At 41.8% G+C, this 26,363-nt stretch overlaps 1 protein-coding gene across 2 annotated transcripts; it reads left to right on the forward strand.

Annotated features, from left to right (window-relative positions):
• The first annotated feature begins 2,105 nt into the window (after positions 1–2,105).
• On the forward strand, positions 2,106–24,194 carry CLDN18 (claudin 18). Of its 2 annotated transcripts, none has more exons than XM_083506643.1 (5): positions 2,106–2,402; positions 18,349–18,513; positions 19,922–20,033; positions 21,276–21,386; positions 22,284–24,194. In XM_083506643.1, exons 1-5 carry the CDS (start codon positions 2,183–2,185, stop codon positions 22,423–22,425), a joined length of 750 nt encoding a protein of 249 aa, XP_083362769.1. In that variant the 5' UTR covers positions 2,106–2,182; the 3' UTR covers positions 22,426–24,194. The 2 variants fall into 2 exon arrangements, with proteins under 2 accessions (XP_083362769.1, XP_083362770.1); XM_083506644.1 differs by lacking the exon at positions 2,106–2,402 and adding an exon at positions 13,244–13,544.
• The last annotated feature ends 2,169 nt before the right edge of the window (positions 24,195–26,363 follow it).

Raw genomic sequence — 26,363 nt, forward strand, 5'->3', positions numbered from 1 at the left:
GGACTTTGCCACACACACATATCTTTGGTCCTGCTCTGCACCCTCCTCTAGTGATTTTACCCAGCTGGGATGGGTCAATGAACTGTGGTAAGGCCTCTTGCTTGCTGGGATGAAAGATGGAGAGTGGTGCGGAGAGCTGTGGAGACACACTTCTTTCATATTCCTTCAAGCAGTGGCACAAGAAGGTAGGACAACCTCCCCCCCTCCACCAATGAACTGCCTTCCAGATGTTTTGGATGATGATGATGATGATGATGATAATAATAATAATTTATAGCTCACCCACCTGGCTGGGTTTCCCCAGCCACTCTGGACAGCTCCCAACAGAATATAAAACAGAATAAAACTTCAAACATTAAAAACTTCCCTAAACAGGGCTGCCTTCAGATGTCTTCTAAAAGTCAGGTAGTTGTTTATTTGGTATCTGATGGGAGGGTGTTCCACAGGGTGGGCACCACCAACGAGAAGGCCCTCTGCCTGGTTCCCTGTAACCTCACCTCTCACAGTGAGGGAACCACCAGAAGGTCCTTGGCCCTGGACCTCAGTGTTCGGGATGAACGATGGGGGTGGAAACGCTCCTTCAGGTACACTGGGCCGAGGCTGTTTAGGGCTTTAAAGGTTAGCACCAACACTTTGAATTGCGCTCGGAAATGTTCTGGGAGCCAATGTAGGTCTTTCAGGACCGGTGTTATTAGCATGGCTGTTGGAGAAGGATGAAGCAGAACGCTGAAGGACAAGGAGAAAGAGAAGCCCCAGGTTGTTTAAAAATCAAACAATGATAGAAATGGGTTGGAGGAACACCGAGCCCAAGATGAAAATTGTGATTTTAAGCAACGGCAGAGCAGGGAGGGAGGGTCACTAAGGGTTTTAAAATTATTAAACAAATTTTAGGGGGAAAATAGTAAAAATGGGTTCAGCACAGAAGCTAACTCCAAAAAGCTAACGCAACAGAACCTTTCTTAACTCCCTTTTCACTGTTCTCAAACCTTATTTTAAATTGTAACTTTATCCTTTCAGTTTTATCTCCTGCTTGCTCTACTCAAACTTCTGCCATTGCTTTAAACGGCCTCTTTCCTCTCCACCCCGGCTTTACTGAAGCTTTTGCTGTTGTTTAAAACAGCTACTTTCCTTTCAGTGTTTCTCCCTTCTTGCTATCCTCAAACTTCTCTTTCATTCGTCAGCTGCCTCGTTTGAGAGAGATAAAAGACATCGAGCCCTCCAATAGCACTCAGAATACTCAAACCTCTGCTGTTGTTTAAGACCACTATTTCCCCTTCTGTCCCCTCCATCCCTACTTTCCCCAACCTTCTGCTGTTGTTTTAAATTACCACTTTACCACTCTCAGTGTCTCTCACTTCTTGCTCCCATGTCATGGCCACTGCTATTGTGCGACCTGCATCACCATCACCATCAATTATATTTCCCCAGCCACTCTGGGTGGCTTCCAACAGAATATTAAATATTTTTTTTCATTTATTTGGTCTGCTTTAGTTTAAATTTTAGTGATGTTTAGGATTATTGTTTTGTTTTATAGTTCTGCAGTTGACTGCCTTGATAGGAATGTCTTAATAAAAGAAGGATATAAATAAATATGCTTTTAATAAATAAATGTACACCCAGAATCCACACGCAGATAGACAGATGCAACATTACTTGCAGAAGAAAGGAGGTAATTGCTGGAATAATGGGTCAAACCCCATATGTATTGGTACATTTCCCTGATTTCTAATAGGTAGCGAGAGTAGTAAATTATATTCGAAACCTAAAGGGGAGGACATGTCAATGTTTTTATGCTAAATAACAACATTTTAATGACACGACCAACTTCGCTCCTTGGTGTGTAAGCCCAACATTTCTGTAACAGAAAGGTGCCTGCAAGGCTTAACTAATGCCAACCCTTTTGAATTAGTCATGAAAACTATTCTCGAAAGGTAAATAGAGAGTGAGGCATTTGCAATATGGATAACAAATGGCTCCTGGTACCGACTGAGGCAAATAATCTAACTGAAACAGATAACAGGAGCAGGGCAAGTCTGTATGGCGGAGGCCAAATTTCCCTTCCTGTTAGTGACGTGTGCAGCCTCCTGTCAGTAAAAGCCCCATTTTGCTTGACAGGTACTCAGATGCGATCACAGAACCATCGGTACACCTTGCAGAGTCCTTTTCAAAGCAGGTCGCCATCATGTCTGTGACAATGTGCCAGTCCGTGGGCTTTGTGGTGTCAATGTTGGGGGTCGGTGGAGTTATTGCCTCTACTGTCATGGACCAATGGAGCACCCAAGACCTTTACAACAATCCGGTGACAGCCGTCTTTAATTACCAGGGTCTATGGCGCACTTGTGTCAGGGAGAGCTCTGGTTTCACTGAGTGCCGCTCCTATTTCACCATCCTTGGACTACCAGGTAGGGAATATGCTGCACTCTCAATAGTGCGATTCAAAAGAGCTGGTGGGATGAAGTGACTCAAGACTGCTGTAGGCCCCTGAGAGAACCAGATCCTCTCGTTTGCTCTTGCTCCCTTCCTCATAGCATTATTCTCATTTCCATAGACTTTGAGAAAGGGACAGGGGAAGAAATTTGGTTTGGTGGGCCTTTTAATGCAAGCCTACTTAATTTGCGCTGCCCAAAGCAGTATGAACTGGCACACACCTATCCTTCAAAATGTGCCCTTCTCTTAGTTTTGTGATGAAATAATGTTGATATGTATGTGTGTATTGAAATTCATATTTTAGTGAAAGTAATGTACAAAATTGCATTGTACTGGGGATAATTGCTTGCGTATGTTGGAGGAAATGCATACAAAATGTGCATATTAGGAGAAATTTGCATAAATACACTGACAAATTGCTGTGAGGACTTTTTTGCTTTAAAAAGTTGCAAACCCATGTGGAACTGTGGAGCACTGAACTTAAAGATTGGGAAAAATGAGAAATGGAGAGAAGCCAAAATTGACAGATCTGTCTATTCCCTACCTAGAGGACAGCATTTTATATAGTGAAATGCTCTGCTGGAGATAGTCACATTTCCCCCCTCACACTGATGCCCATATCATCACCAACATTTGCCAGGCTGGCTGATGTGGGGGCAGAAGTGCAGAAACATGGATGCAGAACTATCCAAAGGGATCAGGAGGTAGACGGCAAATGACAAAAACCCCATATGACCTGAGTATTATTTCTAATGATGTGGGAAGAGGATGGCAGATTATATACGTGTGTGTGTGTGTGTTTGAAATTCAGAATTCAAAAGTATAATATTGCTTTTGTTCAAACTTTCCCCCACCATCCCAAGTCCACATGACCAATGTCATGTTGATTTTGGGAAAGAGATATTGTCTTCCTTTCTAAAGATACCTCTAAAGGGAGGATTTTAAAAGTTAAGAATAAAATATATAAGATAGAAGTCATATACGATCAATTAAATAAAAACTACTTTCAGGAGACTAGATCTTTACCTCATGTTGTGCAAGGCCTTTAGGTTTTTCTTACCCCCACCACTTTCTTATTAAATAGTGTAACGTTTAGTCTTCAGATGATTTAATATCAGATTAGAAATATTTTTTCTTTTCTTTTTGGAAATACAATCTTTGCTTCCTATTTGTCCAGAGAAAAGGGGGAAATCAAACCTCATTGGGGTTGAAATAAAGCGCTTGACACCTGTCCCAAAGCGACATTCTGGAAAGTCTTTTGTGTGTGTTTTCTTTTCTTGATTGGAGCCATTGCAAAGGTATCCTCTTTGTTCTTGCTGCTCAGGCGATGCAGAAAACCCTCCACATTTATCATCCTCATGCCCTCCTTATCAACTGCTGAAGAGCAGCCTACAACTTAAGCCCTGTTGTTCTAAATCTTTAATGCCAGAAACAGATTCTTAATAATAATGGCATACATCTCCTGTAACATCAGTATGGTGACTCTTCTAGTATTCTGCTAGAAGTACAAAACTGGTAAACAATTCCAGCATATTTATAATGGGTTTTTAAGATTTATCCGTGCTTAATGACTTAGTTCTATTTTTTTTATATTGTGGTTTAGTTCCTCCAGGGGTAAAATGTTTAGTTAAGACTCTTCTGAACTTACCTATATAATGAGGGATACTGAATAGAAGCATCTGTCAAGTCAGTACCTAGTGTACTCCTCTTTTGCTGCTCTTTGTAGGTCTCTGGACGTGGGTGACCACCTCATAGGAACATAAGAAGCAGCCTTATATTGAGACAGACCTATGGTCAGTCTACAGTGATTGGCAGTGGATCTTCAGGGTTTCAGATCCTTTCCTAGCAGTGCCTAGAGATGGCAGGGATTGAACCTGCATGCTCTTCCACAGAGCTATGGCCTTACCCTAAGAGTCTTCCTTCCTCTCAGATTCTAGCACGTAGGTATAGGAAGAAGAATGTTGGACAGAGCCTTTCTGGCATCTGCCTTAGATATTAGTGGTGGGGAAGATCCAGAAGTGGAAGACTGGCATCTCTGCGCTTATGCTTTACTGTTATTTTTATTACAATATTTGTAATTCCAACATATGTCTTTTTGCACAAGCAAGTAAACATATCGATATTCGATGGGGAGAGCCGAACAATAAAAAGTGACAAGCAAACCCGACATTCCAATTTCCCTGTATTGAGTTTAGGAAGGGATGCATTTATCAGTGTGTGCAAAGAGCAATGGAAATGAGTTTTCTGCCAAAAGTGTGCTGTGTGGGAGCAACCTAATCTGTGTGCTTGGGGTGTCAAAGGCACCTATGATACACTTACACATCATGGTCAGCTCATGTTTTCCTCTACAGCAATTATATCCATGGAGGAAAATAGCAATGTCTGAAGTGGCCCAAACGATTTCTTTGAAATCAACTGCCGACAGTGCCTCCTACAAATTTATCTGCAGGTAGTGGTGTGCTCACATTGCTATTTTAAAACAGTAACACTACATTGTATTCATTATACAATATAGATAGATCTGACTAAAGAGTAAAGTTTGCTCTTGCTTTCACCATGTTAAAAACTGCATGTTATCATCCTACGAGGCAAAGTAGGTAATGTGATGCATTGATAAAATAAATATCAGCAAAGTAAATGTAAGACTATTTGTTAGCAGTAGGAATGTGGGAGCTTCCAAACCTTATAAAGCTTGCTTCCTGTCTTGGCCGAAAACGTATCCAAGGTACCCTTTCCTTCAGTCTCTTTCTCTCTTTCTCAATACTGGAATCAACAAGGAACAGGAATCCAGAGAATTAGCCCAGGAAAAATTAATCTCACAGGCTCCCAGGTTTTGAGACATATGGAAGTAGGAATCCCCCCCAAAAAATTGTACCTTAAAGCTTTTGGTTTATCTTGGTCTCCACAGATCTTTCTGTGCCATGTGGTGCCCTATAGTTGAGGACCTTTTGAACAGGAAATGCCAACAAATGACTTATTTGATTTATTCTTTAATATATGTCTAGACAGCCCTTCACCACTCAGAAAAAACTCCACAGCAGATTGCAAAGTGTTAAGTTAAAAACATTTACAATAAATCATAATTAGCCTGGAGCTAAACAAGCAAAAAGCAGATCAAAAATGCTAAAATTTGTTTTACACACATATTTTTAAAGCAATCATAACTTCATCTCTGGCCAACACAAGGCATTGGAGCCAATTACTAGGGACTGAGGGGTCTTTGCCGCCCCAATAAAATATTTGAGCTCCCCCAAATATGATGGATATTTCCTTTCAAACAGTGTGTGTGCACCATGCCATATGATCAATTATGTGGGGTGGGGTTCTCCTGCCCCCCAAATATTTTATTCCAGTTGGCACCCCTTACACAAGGGTTAATGCTTGACAAAGCATGACTCCTGGTAGCATGACTCCAGTGTGCAAAAGGCAGGGACGCATTGTGGTGGGTGATGCAAATGGGTGTGTAGTATTCTGCATGTGGTACCGCTAGAAACTACCCTTCGTTGCTTAATAATGAAAAACATGGCTGGAAATGTAGGAAGTGAATCATATCTGATGGGGCAGAGTTGGGCAAGTCACACATCTCAGCCTCAGCCATTCCACTTTATAAGCAAAGAAAAACTACACGTTGTAACAGTGCTGTTAAGATGGCAGCTTATGAGTCACTCCCCCAAAGAAGACATAGGTTCGCATAAGCTTTGCATGTGCTAATCAATAAGTAAATATGGGAATTTAGAAATAAATGCTGAAATAGAAATGTAATATAGTACATCTCACCTTAGGGGGGAAACTGTGGTCAAGTGACCCACAGCCCTGCTCAGTCTGCCTCCCCACATGGTCAAGGGGCAACTGCAAGGCCCCTCCACTTCCTTCTTAGGATTATTCATTTTTAAAGAAGGCTTGGCCAAGAACAGCCTTTAAACAGAGAACAGGTCCTCTGTAAGGTAAGACACACATAGGATAAGTGCTGCTGTGAACAAAATGAAATAGCTCTTGTACACCACCTTCCACAGCCATGAGCCATTGTCCTTGAATGTGTGAGGGGGTTTGTTTTGTTATTTTGGTAGCTGTTCAGTGGAGGTGGAGGTGGTGTGATTATTATTATTATTTTAATGGCTCTGGGCACAATTGATCACTTGTCACACGGCGAGAGAAGAAGTCCATTTTCACCTCTTGTGAAAAACAAAGCCGGCTGCAAGGCAAAATATGAAATATTCTACCTCACTTCCCCAGGCACTCGAAAGTAGAAAAAGAACCACTTGGGAATAGACCTTGTGCTGAGAGACAGAGGAGACAAAGCTATCGCAGCTCTGCTTGGCCAAAATAATATCAATCTGCAAGCGTGGAGTGGTTTTGTGTGTGATTCAGCACTGTGTACATGTTTTTAATTAACTTGTCATCCTAAAGTGCTAACAGACCAAATCAATTAGCATGTAAATTCCTCAGCCGCGGAGGAGGATTCTGGCACCCCCCACCAGTATTTATTCTGTGAGTAAATGTAATATAAATGTACATACAAATATGTTTTACTCCAAAGTAGCTGGTAGTTGTTAATCATTATCAGCATAGTCTAATGAAGAAAGAAATGGCATACACCCACCCACGCCCCAACATAAAACTAAAGCAGCATGTCTTTTGTTAAGAAGAATAAAAGTAGAAACACTTTTCTCACTTATTGTATATTTTATGATTGTAATTGCTGGGAATATCCATACAAGAAGAGCCTTGCCAGTGAGGCAGGTCCATGTTTTACTGGGGCGTTCTGGGTGTGATAGAGCTGTCTTTACACCATTTGCAATGAGTAATGGAGAACAATGTTTCAGGGAAAACAAGTAAATATAAATAATCAAATTGTAGCAATATGTCTTTCTCTAGGATGGAAAACTACGAGATTGAGGGATGAGTTTACTGTAAGCCCGCCCCACCCATTTTTACATTACAGCCACCTCTCCCGCTTGGACATAGTTAATGGGGCTGCCAGTATTTCCATTATAAAGCCCTATTTATTATTCTGACAATAGCAATTTATATTATGAACAATAGTGTCATAGTGAATAAAAACAGTAAGATTGGTGTGGAGCAGCCAGGCAACCCAAATGTATCACTGACATTTTGGTTTCAGTGTTTCTCCCCAACCCCCAAACCCACCCTGCCTTAATGCTCTCAAGTGCACCAAAAACAAAGAGTCCTTGGGATTTATTTTAGTTAAAGTTATTCTGTCCTTAGAAGTTTACTAAAATGGGAGAGTCTAGTACAAGATATTGCAAAAGGGAAGGTGTAATGACAATTAATTGTGTCAGTCTTCAAGCCATTGGTACTAGAGTAGGCATAATGTCTTACCTAGCACTACTCCAGAGTAGCATCTGTGGCTGGTGAACTATATCCTCAATTTCTGTTTCAACTCATCTCTTACAAAAATCTAATCAAGGTTTGATATACCATCAACATTTATGCCGGCTAGGTCCTATTCTGTCTTCCATCACCTACCCCATTTTACCACCCTGGTCCAGATAGCATAATTTATCAAATTAGAGATGCCACAAAACGATCATATGACCATTTCCTTCCAGATTTGTGATATTTTCATGACTTCCACAATATTTTCCATTAATATATCTCGTATCCATGCTCATAACAGTCACAACTTTCAAAACTTCTCTTCCCTAGTCTGGTACTTCCCAGCGCTGGTGCTGCTTTGAAAGATAGCTAGAAAATGGTGTGGTACCTGCTTTATTTGTAAACCAAATGAAATATCATTGTATCTTGAACTCCAGCCTAGTTCATGCCATTTGTATTGATTGTAAGAAGATGCCAATTGGGTGCTGGACAAGAATGGTGAATCATTTCATTTTTTATGGAGTCAACAGATCACCAACACCCCTAGATCCTTTTCTACAGTGTGTTGGCTGCATTTTTTTAATTGAATACACCAGTGAAGATAGAGGACCAATGCAGACTGAAGTCCCTGCCTTTATAACTCTGAGGATCAGATGTATTACATGAACATATCTGATATGCAAATTAATCACTGGGTGGGCCCCGAAAAAGGTGGATTGGCACTTGACATGGTAAATGAACAAAGGCAGCCCCAAGGCCTTCGGACTAAGAGTCTTTGTGTTTGGAGAGAAAACTCTAATTCATCCTGCAAAGCCATTCAGAGACTCCAGTTACTGAAGTTTCACTCTTTGGGTTCAAGTCCACAGCATAAGAAGTATTGTACAGAAAAGGGTGGAGTTGCCTTAATTTCCCCCAGTTTTTCCAACTGGATGTCATTCTGTGGGAGTATGCTATATTTACCGAAAAAGAAAGTCAACATGAGTTTCGGGTAGTTTTGTAGGAGCAGCGATGATAACATTGAAATGTTCCAGTGGGTGCAGTGATCAAATACACATTTGTCTGAGGAAAGGGCAGATAAAAGGGGTGGGTGCTGCTGAAACTAGGAGCTAGGGTGTGACTCAGTGGCAAAGAATAAGTTGCATGAATCTGGTTGCCTGTACTATAACACAGCATGAGCCAAACAAGTGCAATACAATTCATGTCTGGGATGAGTAGTTCATAATGGTGACTCCTTGCCCCATCTTCCTGGAATAATCTCTTCACTGGATCATGGGATGAATAGGACCAGTAGATTGATGCTCGCTGGACAATCGAACAGATATTTTAATAGGCTAACCTTGTCGTTAGCATGAGAGTAACATGCAGCCCTCTTCATGTTGCTGGACTCCAGTTCCCATGAGACACAGACAGAATGGTCAGTGGTCAGGGAAGATGTGAGATGTAGTCCAGCAGTGGTGGACCTTGGCATCTAAGATTTCAGTGGCACCCTGTGCAATGCCAAAATCCGCCACCCCCCATATCCAACATTCTCTGTCTGCTAGCTTACACAACAACAACAAAAATCCAATGCAATTGCTGCACTTGTTGTTATTTAGTCATTTAGTCGTGTCCGACTCTTCGTGACCCCATGGACCAGAGCATGCCAGACACTCCTGTCCTCCACTGCCTCCTGCAGTTTGGTCAAACTCATGCTGGTAGCTTCGAAAACACTGTCCAACCCTCTTGTCCTCTGCCGTCCCCTTCTCCTTGTGCCCTCAACCTTTCCCAACATCAGGGTCTTTTCCAGGGAGTCTTCTCTTCTCATGAGGTGGTCAAAGTATTGAAGCCTCAGCTTCAGGATCTGTCCTTCCAGTGAGCACTCAGGGCTGATTTCCTTAAGAATTGATAGGTTTGCAGTCCATGGGACTAGTGCACTAGTGGAAGCTATTTCAGCAACAGCTGGTTCTTGTTGCACAACAGTAGATTCTTAGGCAATCTGCTGCACAACAATCTTTGGTAATGTACTTGTGTTTTGCCTCGTGAAATAACATTCCCCAGCACAATAACTACACTGGATGCAACCCAATGTTTATCTGCTCAGCTAGATGGTGTGGTTCTTTATCATGCATATAGTTAAACATCCAGCCTCTTAAATTTTATATATTACCGGGATGCCCAGCCCACCTAGGCAGTTATTACCGACATGTTTATATAATAGCCTATACATACTAAGCTCCCTGTAAATTATCCCTCCTAATGATAGTTTTCATTCAATTTACAATGAGAATATTGTATTGATTGTGTCTGTCGAAAATAAGAGTAGCATGACTGGGTAAAAGCTGGATTTGTTTCTAGGTCAGAGTTGAAGTAAATCAGTTGCAGGAGTGTATTAGATCAGAATTGATGAGCCCGGAGTCCAGAAGGCCTCTGTAACTCACTGCCGTGCATCTGGCAGAGCAGCTTGGCAAATTTATATCACTCCCCAGAGCCATTTACCACAGTGGAGAAACGAAATTAATTTCCTAATTCTTACAGCCATTCTGCCTTTCCCAACAACCACCTATAAAACGGCTGTTCTCCCTTAGCTTGTATGAGGGCATTTCTAACCGAAACCACCATTGGTACGTTCATCCACAACTTGATAAACTATGATTCATAAAGCTCTAGAGAAGAGCCATGGCCATTCACTCCTTCCTCATTTCTTCTCTTTCCTTCACTCCTCCCTATACTCACAGACTTTGGCACAGAGATTCCAGCTTACATTATGCCAGTGTTCTTTGTGATGTCTGAACCAGAGAACTCTGGATTGATGTTGGTTAACAAAACAGGATAATAAACCAGGGGGAAGAGAGGGGAGGGGCAATGAAGAAACACATGGCCATAGGACTCATCCATGATTTATCAGCTATGGCTTTTTGTTCTGTGAACTGCCCTGAAATCTCTGGGTATAGGGTAGTATAATAATAATAATAATAATAATAATAATAATAATAATAATAATAATGGAGCCATGGGCAAGTGTTCAAACACAGCCACAGTGCGCTTGATTAGGGCTGAGGTTCTGCTGTTATGGTCATCTGGGAAATAATGGAAGCAGGATTATGGATGGGTGACCTCTTTGTGTATGTCACTATTCCACTTGAACCAATAATTAAGTTGTGCCATCAAGTGTCACTTTAGGTTGATTTCTCAGTGAGCATAAGGATGCTAAAGTCTCCTCTCCTGTTTATTTATATGTTCCCTGCCTGTTAAAGTCATCCCTAGACATTTTTCAAACCCCAAACAGCTTTACCACATGTTCTGAGAGCAGGTCCTGGGTTCTACTGAAATATTACAAGGTATCCTGGGACATGCTTTTGGACTGCCAGCTGCTTCACAATGGCTTCTAAAAATGTTGCTGTCCAAAACAGTCACTTGGGTTGTTTGTATAGTCAGGCCATCCTTGTGTCTCTTGTACACAGAGGTTTATTGTGTTTTCAGTTGTAACTTGTAGTAGTACATTTATAGCAAAAGGCTTCATGCCCATATTACTTATTTCAAGAAACTTTGTGGCTCTTTGGCACAAAATTGATTTGATTCAGAAATAAACTCACTCAGGTCCAGTTCACATGTGACCTGTGGTTTAAAACAAACCATGGGTTACTGCTGGTGCAGGCTGCTCAATCATATCTGCCCATCCCTTCATGGAAACAAACCAGAGCACTGGCATAACCAGAACAAACCTAAGATTCTGTTCATGGTTGTTTAGAGAGAAACAAACCTTGAGTGCTGGTTTGCATGTAACACTAAGCTAGTTTATTTCTTCTCGGCTTGGCACAGGGTAGAGAAGGGTGGTTGTAATCGAGAAGCATGCACTAGCACATTGCTTGTTTGCAGTAAAGCATAGTTTATGGCTTACTACCATGTGCAAATCAGGGCACACACTGAATGAGTCCCAAAACGAGCTGGGATGAGAGATAAATGTTATGCGATTAGATTGCACCAGTCTTAGTTTTACCCTGGATTTTCCAGACACTTTGTAACAATAAATTGTTCCTGGTTAAGTACTGTAGCATCTCAGATTGTTCTGCCATTCTGAAATACAATAGTTATTCCTGGGACTAGACAGGCATACTGACTAAGCTATTCACCATTTGGTATGTTTTACACTGGAATGGAAATGGCACCAGCCAAACTATTTACTCCGTTCAGACTATGGTTCGGAGACATTTATGCTCTGTCCTTGGTATCGGCATGTTGGTGCTCACCATTGTACATTTATTTAAATGTTTCATATTTTGTTGGTATTCTTTCAGTCCTCCTCCCAACTCTTCTAAACCTGAAAGAACCAAAATCAAACATGGCGTCCAGACCTCTACTGCATTTCCTCTTGTGTCAACACAGTACTAGATGAATGTAACAGATAAAGGGGTTGCACATTGGTAAAGATTAGGTTAAGGAAGCAATTTATTATTCTAGGGGTGCAGCCCAAGACACCTTCCTCATTGTTAATTCAGTAGAATGATTCATGGTATCGGGTTGTGTAACAGCTTTATAGAAATGTGCAGGGCTTACCACCCCACCCCCAATTAACTTTCGGCGTTAATCAGCACCAGTACAACCTCTCATCTACTAAAATAGAGCAAAAGAACTGTTTTACCTTAGTCCAGCGGCCCTGTCTTCATCCCTGTTTCGTAATGGATGAACTCAACAGCAAGAGTACAAGAACAACACATAAATCATCAGAGCCATTTTATTCCAGCCCTACCATTAGGTAGCAGATGATGGGGGAAGAGATCAGAGACAATGAATTACAGGACAGATCTGTGTGAGCCATTGAGTTTGCCTGATACCCTCTCAGCTAGCCTGCTATGTTCAAGCAAAGTAGACAGCCCTTTGAATAGCTTTCCCAAAGGGGGAGCGTTATCGCTTCTCCTATTCTGAAAACAGAGCAATTTAAGAGTGCTTGCAAGGAATGTGTTTTACACCTTTCCTGGTTCAAGAGAGAGATCTAATTCCAAGTAAGCAAGAAGCAAACAGTCACAAAATGCAATGTGATTTTAAAATATATTTTTAAAAAGTCCTACTTCACATAACAATCACTAAAAGTTTACAGTGGAGTACACTTTGATGATGCTGACAAGAGCAGGTCATTTTGGAAAGCACTGAAAATATAGCTTGTAATGCTGGTGTTGTCCTCAGTTCTTTTCGTCTCATTGGAATCAGCAACATGTCAGGTACATGGAATAAGCAAAGCTGAATAACAGGGGTAAGAATGAGGGGGGCTGATCATGTGCATTATGAACAGATTGTTCAATGCAACTTGCAGGTTGACCTCCATTAGTCCAACAATGACTCTTTGGCCAACAAGGGCTTCTAAGGGACAAAGGCACCAGTCTTCACTCCCGCCAACCCCAAAGCACACACCAACCAACAGAACTGAAACTGCGCTATCTTGCAAAAACACATTGAGTCAACAAAGCCTGTTAATGGAAACCATCTGATAAGGGCAGCCACTGTTGGCTGGTACAGTGAATGGGACTTCGCTGCTTCCTTAAGCTTTGCCAGTGGTGTAGCAGCTTCTGATTGCAAAGGAGGTCTCATGTCCACTACAATTTGCCAAGTGTTGGGCTTTGTGGTCTCAACCCTGGGCTTCGCTGGCTGTATTGCGGCCACAGCGATGGATGCATGGAGTACGCAGGACTTATATGACAACCCAGTGACAGCTGTATTCCAGTACCAAGGCCTCTGGAGGAGCTGCGTCAGTCAGAGTTCGGGTCTTACAGAGTGCCGGCCTTATTTCACAATCCTTGGGCTTCCAGGTATGGAACAGGGGCTGGCCAAGCAAGGCTACCCCAGAGATGTGACAAAAGCCAATGATTTTTAATAGGCTAGCAAGAAACAATATTTTAAACAGCTTGCTAATGTAAATGGAGACTAATATTGACTGCAGTGATGTACTTATAAATGTAGAATCAATTGCTGTGAATAAAACTGTCACACAGAGGATATTAAATTGCACACATCATTTTAAAAGATCATATTTTATTGTTATGGGGAAAGGTGCCAGAAACCCAGAGTGAAAACTAACCAAACTCCTTTTCGGAGGAGAAGAGCAGTTTCTACCCGCCAGACCAAGACTAACTCAGTGTGTATTTGGGCACTGTGTATTTATTTGAATGAACTGATTTGATATCATATCTTGGATATCGGTGTGCACACCCACCAATGAAAGAAACAATTTTCCCACATGACAGTAAATAGGTTTAATCCCTCCTTCCACCGCCCACTGGTAAGTAATATAGATACTTGGCCTGAACATGTTGGGAGGAGAAAATGTTGTTTCTTGTTTTTGTGAAGAACTATGCAGAAATTCTGGTTTTAGTATGCTGTTCGGCCGCAATAATAATAAACTTTCAGGTATCATTCTGGCCTTTTTCTGTTTCTGAAGTTTTAGTGGAACTTTTTGTGGTCAAAGCAATGAGTGTATTTGGCAGGGTGTGTGCCTGTTGGAAAGTAGATAGGGGCAAATTTCTGTTATCAAGAAAGGATGTGATTTCAACATCTGGGTCAGTGCAAATAGGCCGCAAATACAGTAAGTGCAACCATAAAATGACTTTGGAATAGACAGACATTCAAAAATATTAAATGAAACATATCTGATATGTCATGAATAATATATATTTCACATTTTGAAAATCACATTTCTAATTTTTGAAATCAAGTTTTCAAGTGAGCAGACTTTACATGTCTAGGGTGAAACCATGGTAGTATGATTTTAAGTTGATATAATTTTATATTTTGAAATTGCTGCAACCTGCCCTGGGACCTTATGGTGAAGTTGGTCATGATATTTACTTACTTACTTACTTACTTACTTACTTACTTACTTACTTACTTACTTACTTACTTATTTAATATACCACTTAATTATTCACATCTAAAAGCAGTGTACATAAAACAAGGCCCAGAATTTCTTTTTATCATAAAGCCAAACACTACCTTTAAATGCCTGCTGGAGTAAAAAAAGTCTTAGTCATGTACTTGAAGTTCCTCAAGGAGTGTGCATGTCTAATCTCAGTTGAGAGGGAGTTCCATAGTCTTGGCCCACGACACTGAATGCACAGCAGCTAATAGCTATGTGCTGTACATCTGAGACACAGGGGACCACCAACAGGGACTCCCCCTAAGATTGCAGTGATTGGGCTGGGATATAAGGTGATTTAAGAATACAAAGTGGTCCTAGATATGGATAGGTGTTTTGGTTTTTTTAATATATTTTTTTAAAGGAAAATTAAATGTAGTTACGGCCAAAATAATATGTTAGAACACCAGTCATTTTATTTTAAAAATAGCACTCAAACTTTCAAAATATGCCAATCTATTCTCATTATGTTTTTGGTTTTCATCTATTGTCCAGATGTGTTTTTAAGTTTCTGATCTTGGTAAAACAGGAGCCACTGAAATGAATTTTGAGGAACTGAAAGTGGAACATAATACACAGCCAGATCATGCATTGCCTTTCTGTTTGCCTCCTTCTGTTCTGTACACAAAACATGCAGTGATCACCCTTTGGTACCGTTAGCACTCGCCCAGGAACTCTTGTTTCCCTATGTGTAATAGTGAAGATAATAATAATAATAATAATAATAATAATAATAATAATAATAATAATAATTTATTATTTATACCCCACCCATCTGGCTGGGCCTTCCCAGCCACTCTGGGCGGCTTCCATAAAAACCAAAAATACAATAAAATATCACACGTTAAAAACTTCCCTGAACAGGGCTGCCTTAAGATGTCTTCTGAATGTCAGGTAGTTGTTTATCGCTTTGACATCTGCTGGAAGGGCGTTCCACAGGGCGGGCGCCACTACCGAGAAGGCCCTCTGCCTGGTTCCCTGTAGCTTTGCTTCTCGCAATGAGGGAACTGCCAGAAGGCCCTCGGCGCTGGACCTCAGCGTCCGGGCAGAATGATGGGGGTGGAGACGCTCCTTCAGGTATACTGGACCGAGGCCGTTAAGGGCTTTAAAGGTCAGCACCAACACTTTGAATTGTGCTCGGAAACGTACTAGGAGCCAATGTAGGTCTTTCAAGACTGGTTTTATATGGTCTCGGCGGCCGCCCCCAGTCACCAGTCTAGCTGCCGCATTCTGGATTAGTTGTAGTTTCCGAGTCACCTTCAAAGGTAGCCCCACGTAGAGTGCATTGCAGTAGTCCAAGCAGGAGATAACCAGAGCATGCACCACTCTGGCAAGACAGTCCGCAGGCAGATAGGGTCTCAGCCTACGTACCAGATTGAGCTGGTAAACAGCTGCCCTGGACACAGATTTGACCTGTGCCTCCATGGACAGCTGTGAGTCCAAAATGACTCCCAGGCTGCACACCTGGTCCTTCAGGGGCACAGTTACCCCATTCAGGACCAGGGAATCCTCCACACCTGCCCGTCTCCTGTCCCCCAAAAACAGTACTTCTGTCTTGTCAGGATTCAACCTCAATCTGTTAGCCGCCATCCATCCTCCAACCGCCTCCAGACACTCACGCAGGACCTTCACCGCCTTCACTGGTTCTGATTTAAAAGAGAGGTAGAGCTGGGTATCATCCGCATACTGATGAATACCCAGCCCAAACCTCCTGATGATCTCTCCGAGCGGCTGCATGTAAATGTTGAAAAGCATGGGGGAGAGGACAGAACCCTGAGGCACCCCACAAGTGAGAGCCCAGGGGTCTGAACACTCATCCCCCCCCCACTTTCTGAACACGGCCCAGGAGGAAGGAGCGGAACCACTGTATGACAGTGCCCCCAGCTCCCAGCCCCTCAAGACGGTCCAGAAGGATGCTATGGTCGATGGTATCCAACGCCGCTGAGAGATCCAGCAGAACTAGGAAACAGCTCTCACCTTTGTCCCTAGCCCGCCGGAGATCATCAACCAGTGCGACCAAGGCAGTTTCAGTCCCATGATGAGGCCTGAATCCCGACTGGAAGGGATCCAAATGGTCCGCTTCTTCCAGGCGTGCCTGGAGTTGTTCGGCAACTGCCTGAGCTGATGAATGGGGGTCTGAAAATGCTTGGATTGTTAATATTAGTGTTCATGCGTTGACTAATTAGACCACACCTCATGTGTAGAATGACTCATTTACCAGCTGCAGCAGATAGTATGGCAGTCGGTAACCGTTTGCAAAATGGACTTCTTATAACACAGGGTAATAGGGTCTTTAGATGGTATGGCAAATAACTTGTTAATCGCTTCCTGTTCAGAAACCTTTCACCATGGAATTACTAAAATAGATTAAACAAAAAAAAAAAAAACCCACAACCACAAAAAAGAGGTAAGTATCAGGTTTAAGGTGCTGGTTTTAACCTTTAAAGCCCTATATGGCCTAGGACCCTTGTACCTAAGGAACCGCCTCTCCTGGTATGTCCCATGGAGGACCTTACGGTCTTCAAATAAAAACATATTGGAGATCCTGGGCCACAGGGAGGTTAGGCTGGCCTCAACCAGAGCCAGGGCTTTTTCAGCTGTGGCCCTGATCTGGTGGAACACTCTGTCACAAGAGACTAGGGCCCTGCGGCACTTGACATCTTTCCGCAGGGCCTGCAAGACAGAGCTGTTCCACCAGGCCTGTGGCCAAGGCACAGCCTGACCCCCTCCTTCTGTAATCCTCATAGAACTCTAGCCCAATGGTTGCCAATAATTTGACTCTGAATTGATTTTAGAATGAATTGGTTTTAGAATGTATTTCAATTAATTGATTGTGATTTTATGTAAACTGTGTTATTTTTACTGTTGTTAGCCGTTCTGAGCTGGCTTCGGCTGGGGAGGGCGGGATATAAATAAAATATTATTATTATTATTATTATTATTATTATTATTATTATTCATATGCTGCCCATCTGACTGGGTTCCCTCAGCCACTATGAGTGGCTTCCAACAAATTAAAACACAGTAAGGCACCAAACATTTAAAGCGTCCCTAGATGTCTTCTAGAAGTCAGATAGTTATTTATTTCCTTGACATCTGATGGGAGGTTGTTCCACAGGGCTGGCATGACTACCGAGAAGGCCCTCTGCCTGGTTTCCTGTAACCTTCCTTCTTGCAGTATATATGTTTCTTGGAGGGAAAAGGGTTTGAAAGGTTGACTCGAGTCAGAATGGGCCAGCTTTCTACAAGGCAGGGGAAAAAAAGACAAAACACATGAGAAAGTAGATGTCACAGGCACATTATCTAAATGTCAAGGGCCATATCCACAGAGAACAAACTGAAGTCCTGTTCTGCTCAAAAAGAACATGTGTGCTTCTTGATGTTAGCTCAACAGACATTAAGCATGGAGAGCAGCTTTGGATGTGGACGTTTCTGAAAGGGACTTTCAATATTTACTTCACAAATCATCAGGCATTTCCCTTCTTTCTTTTGAACAGCCTACATTAGCTTGAGCCCAAGAGGTTATGTTTAGTTCTGCATTTAGTAACATGTTTCCCCCCCTGCCCTGAACATTTTGCCAATGGTTCCTTTGTACCACAGCCCTTTGATAAGAGTTGATTTTGGTTGTATTAAGAATTGTGAGTATTATCCCTTTGCTACTCATTTAAATGATTCCTCCCCTTCCCCCATGTGTTTTGCAGCGATGTTCCAGGCTGTGAGAGCTCTGATGATTGTGGGCATCGTGCTGGGTGCTTTTGGCCTCCTAGTGGCTATTTTTTCCCTGAAGTGTTTACGGGTCGGAAATATGGAGGACTCTGCCAAAGCAAACATGACTCTGACTGCTGGAATCATGTGCATTGTAGCTGGTGAGTGATGGTTCTTACTGGGGCTCCACAGTGCATTCTGTTCTGGAAGAGACAATTGAAATAAAGGGGTTGAAAGCATTTAACAAACTTACAACAAGGGACTAATAAAGTTTATAAGCAGGCATTGGAGTGCATTCAGATGGCACTTCATTCCATTTTCCAGACATTTCCTTACCTAAAATAAGGTATCTGAAGAAGTGTGCATGCACACGAAAGCTCATACCAAGAACTAACTTAGTTGGTCTTTAAGGTGCTACTTGAAGGAATTTTTTTATTTTGACTATGGCAGACCAACACGGCTACCTATCTGTAACATTTCCTTACCTGTAATTTTTCACATTTTATGTAATATTTCACACAATGTAAAAGCCACTTCTGGAACTCTAGTGGAATCTAGTGGAAATTAAGCACTCATTTCTATGTTAATTGTTTCCAGAAAAAAATAAATCAATGTGCAAATCTATTAACACAGAGAACCACACAAGTTTTGCATTGTAATTTCCCACAGTTTTCACATGACAATATCTGAGGCTGTATCCCAGCATACAGCTCTTTCCTGATGTTTAAAATTTAGTATGATGTGGTATATCAATTAAAAAACCCATATTTCAGTAATGAAATGGGAAGTTGGGGAGGGGTAGTACCTCTCGTGGGGGGCATATCATGCCCCTTTGGGGTAGCTTGTCCACTTTTGGTCCCACCCTGTGCTCAGCTCTATCTGTGGCTCCTAAAAACTGTCAGGATGTGACAGCAGCCACACCCAAGGAATGGTTTCGACTGGCCAGCTAAACCAGATGAGGGTAGCCAATGGGTCCTAAACCTTCCATGAGTTAGGGATTTCCCTTGCATGTGGAGACAGGCTCCTGTGAATTGAGCAAATGAGGCCAATAGGGGATCCAGGGAAGTCACTTCAGAACTGCAAGCACAGCTGTTTGACTTCACCCCTGGAGGCGCACTCCATTGTCTCTTGAGACAGATGGATGCCAACAATTTCCACAATGCAGTAGGTGCAGTATGTAGTATAATGAGAATGTTAGAAACTGGAACAGAAGCATTAGCATCACAACCAGCAAAACAAATGTTATGTCTTGGACTCTCCTGAACTATAGTAGTGCAATAAACTGGGTGTTCTGTTGCTTAGGTGCAACACCAGCTTAATATTACCACTTTGATTCAAGGACACTTGCACCTGACCCTACTTTCTACATTTCTGGGTAACAGAGTTTAAGATATTTAACTTGGTATAGATACACACCTGCAGTGAAAGGTAGCGGCATTCACACACCTGGGCATTGATGATATTATTCTATGGATTCCTGTTTCGTAAGTAAAATTAAGTTTAAAAATCTGGCCTTGACCACCTTGAATTCCATTCTGGCAGCAAGTAATGATCTCTTCTCTCTGACAGGTCTCTGTGCTATCTGTGGGGTATCTGTTTTTGCCAACATGCTTGTTACAAACTTTTGGATGGCAACAGCTAATATGTATCAACCAGGAATGATGCAGACACTCCAGACAAGGTAATTCTGGGTCATGCACAGCATTCAGTGTTGGTGTGTGTGTGTGTGTGTGTGTGTGCAGCCACTTGTGTGCTTCATTCATGACATGCCTAGCCATAATGATGAGACTTAAGGCATAACTACACAAGAGGAATGAACTCTTCACTCCTGGAAATTGTATTCATTGGGAGGGGCTATTTTCAACATCTTCACCAAGCTACAGTTTTCAGGATTCTATGGTTCAACACTATTAAACTGATACAAAACTGATGTGCTTTGTAGTCTAGACTGGCTTTATAAGTTAGTGTCATCTTCTTTGCTAAGCATTAACTAGATTCATTGGTAATATATTCAATGTATGCATGCCAAGTCAAGTGTATAAAATAATGTCATGGATCACACAGTAACAGAGGGAACTACTTTATCCTGGGTCTCTAGCCCAGTTTTGTCCATATAGCCCAATATTATATATTCTGATTGGCCACAGTTTTATGAGGTGCTAGACAGAGGTGTTTTTCATCACCTGTTACCTTATCTTTTTTAAAAAAAAATAATAATAATCTGGAGATACTGAAAACTAAAGGCAGATCTGCACCATACATTCAAAGCATACTAAATCCACATTTAAAGCATATGACCCCCCCAATAATAATCATGAGAAGTGTAGTTTCCCCTTTACAGAGCTACAATCCACAGCTTCATCAACAAACAGCATTTCCCAGGATTCTCTGGAGGACGTCATGAGCTTTAAATGAGAATTGGATGTGTTGAAAAAGTCTGGTGTGAATATGCACTGAATTAGGGACCTCCTCCATGTGCTCTATCACAGAGTGATATCCTCCCAGTAATGTGGGCTAGCTAGGTCCACATCGTGTGGGTGTAAGGCACAGAATGAGTAGGCTGGGATTACAAAACATGGTGCAAAAGAAACCAGTACATTGCTCAGATAGATCAGGAGAACAGGCAAGGGGGATAGAGGCAGGGCGATGACAGAGACATACTCTACTATAGGCCATGGCTGCAATATGCCCCTCCCACTCCTTTTGAGCAAATGTATTTGCCAACCCTTGCACAAAACCCTTGTTTTAATTTAAATACCAGAGGTAATGCATTCCTTAATTGGAGGGATACAGGTTTCCCATACATGGCTTATCCCTTAACAAAACTTCATTTTAAATATCCTTTCTAAGAAGCAACATATTGACTTGAATAAGACACGTGGACTTGAGTAAACTAAGTACCATCACTCACTTTGTTTTCCAGATACACATTTGGGGCTGCCCTGTTTGTGGGATGGGTTGCTGGAGGCTTGGCCTTGGTTGGAGGCATTATGATGTGCATTGCCTGCAGAGGACTGGTACCCGAAGAGACCCAGTGAGTGCCTATACATATTCATGGAACTGTTGTAATGTGGAAGGGCAAGACAGATCCTTTTCTTCAATCTCCAACTTAAAAGGTGGCAGAGTGGCCACACTAAATCACAGGGATGGAGGAGACAATTGACTCAGTTTGCTTTTGAAAGTGAACTTAACCTAAACTGAACTTTCCAAAGCAATACATGAACTGGAACACAGTTCTCTAGCCAAGTAATGTATAGAAGAAACATGTGTATATTAGGAAAATGCACATAAATAACATAAAAATGCATTAATTTGGCAAAATTGCATTGAAAAATGTGTATACCAGGAGAACTTTGTACTAAAATGCTGGTAATTTTTCATGAGAACTTTTTATCCCCCCCCCCCAACGAATGTGGACAACTGTACATTAGACTGGAGAAATGAGAAAATAATAGAATAATAAAACTGTAGAATTGGAAGGGACCCTGAGGGTCATCTTGTCCAATCCTCTGCAATACAGGAATTTCAACTAAAGCATCCAAGACAGATGGCCATTCAACCACTGCTTTAAAACTTCCAATGAAGGAGAGCAGACCACCTTCTGAGAGAGTCTGTTCCACTGTTGAACAGCTCTTACCATCATACTTCCTGAGAGAACCTGAGAGAAACCAAAATTGTCAGATTCACCCATCCCTACCTACATGCATGATGAGAAAACCACTAAGCATTTCATAAAATGGTTTCTTTCATAATGATTGAGTCTGTTCTACATGTTACTGTAGTGAAATAGAAAATGGATATTTATGGAGCTTACCTAATTGTATTATATTCTTCACTAAGTAACAAGGAATAGAACAGATGATTCTGAGTAGTCAGTTATCTTAGACAGTTCCACAAAGTGACACCACTTTGTGTTTTATTTCTGTTTCAGTTACAAGGCCGTGTCCTACAAGAGCGCTGGATATAAGTCTGGAACTGGGTATGAAGCCAAGAAGGTCCCAGTAGTTGAAACCAATACTATCAAAAGTGATGATGGGAGACGTTCCTATCCTTCAAAATATGACTATGTATAATCCCTTCCTAAACCTATGGTTTTAGACCAAAGCAACAGCAAAGTCCTAACTTGAAGCCTTTCTCAAGTCTGTTTTCTTATTTTCTTTGGTTTGGCTTGCTGTTTATAAATGTTCTTTTAATATGACTGTGTATAGTTCCTGACATTATAAAGACTTCCATAAGAACTGTTCCCTTCCACTACATTTGTTAAAATAGCAGTTAAAGACAGCTGAAGAATTGGTTTACTAATGTACCTTTTGTTGTTTCTTTTAATAGATGTAAGTAGATGTTTAAGATCAGAACATTACTGCAACGTACAGTGTTGAGTTCATGTAAAGTTCATGCATTGAGACTTCATTCAGTGTTTGGTTGCCCTTGATGAAACAAAATGAAATACAAGGCTAAAACAACACCATTACACAGAGGCCAATTAAAAATTTTAAAATGTTAAAAACTTAATTTCATACAGTACGTAAAACTGATCTAATATAAATTTCCGAAATAACCACCACCTGCTTACAGAATTCCAGAGGAAACAAAGTTACAATTTGCTTTCTTCCCCTTTCATTAAATTCATCCTCTCTTGAACAGCCATATGAGCTTATACAGAAAATCCTCATATAGAATAGAAATATGTCAAATATTTCTTAGAGCAAACACTTCTTTTATATATTTGAATACACTATCTGTCATAAGAAAACCAGCGGTATCCTTCTGACTTTGTGGCAAAGCACAGAATTTACTGCCACTCTTACATTTCAGTCCTGATAATTTGTGCTGGCAGAAATTGCCTTGTCACAATGGCACCATACCATATTTTTCATGAGATCACACTGCTATGCAATGCCTTAAGATAGTAACCAACAACCAGAGGAATCTGGGCCACATGACCTTGAGCAGAATCATGTCATGTCACCCAGAGATGAGGAACCTCTGGCTGTTGTTGGACTCCCAACTCCCATCAGCCTCAGCCAGCGTGACCAGTGATCAGGGATGATGGCCCACAGTCCAGAGTCTTACTGAAGAGTCACATTGCACCCTGCTGTCATTCATTACTGCCAGGGTTAAAGAAAAGAAAATTGGCCTAAGAAACTTTTGTTTCTGTATTCTAATAAATATAATACACTGTTGCCCAACTCTCATCCTGTCATTGTTATTTCTAACAACATCCAAAGATGCACTGCTCTAATTCCAATATAATGGTTTCTTAATCCATTGAATAGTCATTACAAGTGATCCAGAACCCCAGTAGGATTACTGTGCAGGTGACACTTGCCAGCCAGGTGAGTTTTCACCTTGGCATCCATTTAGCAGGTCAAGGTGCAAGAACTGAGAAAGTTTGATCACCACAGAAGTGGTGCATAAATGACAGAATGGCAGCTACTACCAGCATCTGTGTTAAAATACTTGATTGGATGGAAGAAGCTATCTTTCACATCTCATGGGTAACCAAAATACAAGTTATGTTATAGCAGAAGTCTCATTAAGCATAGAAACATGTAATGTATACTGATCACCATTTAATATTCTTTTAGCCCAGCAATGCTAATAAATACTGGAAGGATTTATGTTAGTACCATTTGACATTTAGTTTTTAGGCATCTATGGCTTGTTGCATAGTCCTTAAGACTTTTTGCATGTATTTTTTCTTTTTTTAAAAAAAACCTGACGTGTGTATTTTTAATTTAATTAACTAGCTTTTCACAAAGCTGACCTATTGGTTGTATGCCTGTTTCACTTGTTTATAACACTGATTTATTTCTCATTAAAATAAAATACTTTAAGGGTTGCCATTCTTCTCTTGTTGCTTGCTTGGGTCTTCAGTAATCTCTAGACTCGGTACAGTGGTGCTACCAAGGCAAGGCATTGGGGCAGAGGTCCAGGTCTGTACTCAGCAAAATGAGCCTGAGCTTCTCCCCCCCCCCCCCAAATGCAGGGCTGGTTTATCACATTTTGAAGTAGAATCAAAGAACGAGAGGGCACCTTTTTAGAGGAAGGGGTCATAGCTGAGTAGTACAGCATCTGCTTTGCATGCAGATGCTCACATTTCCTTGGCACGTCCAAGAAGGGCTGGGAGAGAACCCTGCCTAAAACTCTGGGTAACCACCCCCAGTCAGTATGGACAATACTGATATGGATGGACCAATGGTCTGACTTTCTATAAAGTAAGGCCCACTGTAAGACCATTAAGTCCAGAGTCTAAAATTATCCAACTGAGCTGCTGCTGCAGTACTGCACTGTAAGAGTTTCACAGTCATTTCAGTTTTATTCCAGGACAAAAGAAAGAAAATGGGGTTTTGCTCTTCACGTCGTTTGTGAAAGCACATTATTTTCCTTTTGGGTAAGTTATTTACAGGTGCAGAGAATGGCACTCCAAATATTGGCACCCATTGCTTATACAAAAAACACCCCTGGAAATATCAATCAACAAACCAAGTGACCTTGATCCTACACAATACTAAGACAAATGTGATGATCCCAGCGGAAATGTAATTTTTGGAGGCCTTTGTTGTCCCTTAGTGTATTTGAAGAGGCTGGCACATGTTTGGGCTGAGCTTATATTGACATCTAAGAAAACAGAAAGAGCCGGTTAGGTCAGGCCAGTGGCCCATGTAGACCAACACACGGGAATGTAGAGGCACATGGGAAACCACAACGCAGGACCTGAGCATACCATGTCATACGTGTGGAGGAAAACCTTAAACATGTAGCAGAGTTCCCCCCAAAAAGACCAGAGGCAATAGTACTTCATCCAGCAGAGCTTTATTTGTGCTGAAGGCAAATGAGTGTAATGGTCACTAATCCAATACATTCAGTATTGACACAGTCCATAAAAATCCAGTTGTAGCACTTACAATAAAACTTATAAACTTAACTCACAATAAGACTAAACCTTAGCACTAAGCATACGATGCACAGAACACCACACCAGAAGGAAGAGAGACAGAAAGAGAAAGTCAAACCCAGGCTCCCTCTGGCCTATATTTATAGTCAGCAAGACCTTAATTTGAAGAGATAAGAGAACCAGTTTAAGCCAGCTTCCCAGAAGGTGTAACCCAAACAATCATGACCTTTCTGCCTGCTTCTCTCACACAGAGAAGCTTCTAGTAGCTTCTAGAATCCTCTTGTATTAATCAGAATAAGAAAGATCGCCACACATCAGATCAATACTTTCTGCACTAAGAAATGCAAACTGAGATACCACCACCCTACGCACTTGTGATTCCCAGCAGTGGAGACTGAACACCTAAGGACACCTGCTCTATCTTGACACAGAATGATATCCTGAACATATAACTATTGCTAGGTTGTTTGCACATAACATGACAGTAAAACCAACAAAAATTTCCTGGCATTGGGAATCTCCCCATAGGGCAATTGGTGATAGATTCCTGGCTGTGTATGTGGAGGTGGGGGACAGCCATCTAGCTGAAGAAGATGCTGGGGTGATCTTTGCCTGCCTGTCTCTCCCCTGCAATCCTTCCCAGAGGGCAGCTGCTGATAAGATGGTGGAAGAGGCTCCAAGGAATCATTTGCTTGTCTGTCTGTCACAGACTTGCTGGATGCAGAGGAGTGGTGGGAGGCACCAGTTGGGGAACCCTCAGGGGAAGAAGGCTCACAGCCAGGGGATTGGTGGTGGGATGATGATGCGTGGTCAAAGGGAAAAGAGGGAGTGGACTGGGAGGAGAGGTGTGTCAGAAGCTGTAGCGGCAACAGGGTTTGGTGAGCAGGGAGAGGCTGTGGCAGAGAGCAGTCCAGAATCAGAGGCAGAAGAGGGGGGGCAGGAGACAGAGATGAGGCAGGTTGCTGAAGAATTCAGGGATCCTCCTCCTCCTGCTGCAACCAGTTCTCCTCCCCCCGTTCTCCCAGAACATTCAGGAGGGCAAAGGAATGAGAGAATAGATGGAGCTTTAGGCTGCTGGGGAAGGAACAGGTGGAGGAGCCTTAGAGAGCAGTG

The sequence above is a fragment of the Podarcis liolepis genome (assembly GCF_965112155.1).
Source record: "Podarcis liolepis genome assembly, chromosome: 5".
In the NCBI taxonomy this organism is placed as follows: Eukaryota; Metazoa; Chordata; class Lepidosauria; order Squamata; family Lacertidae; genus Podarcis; species Podarcis liolepis.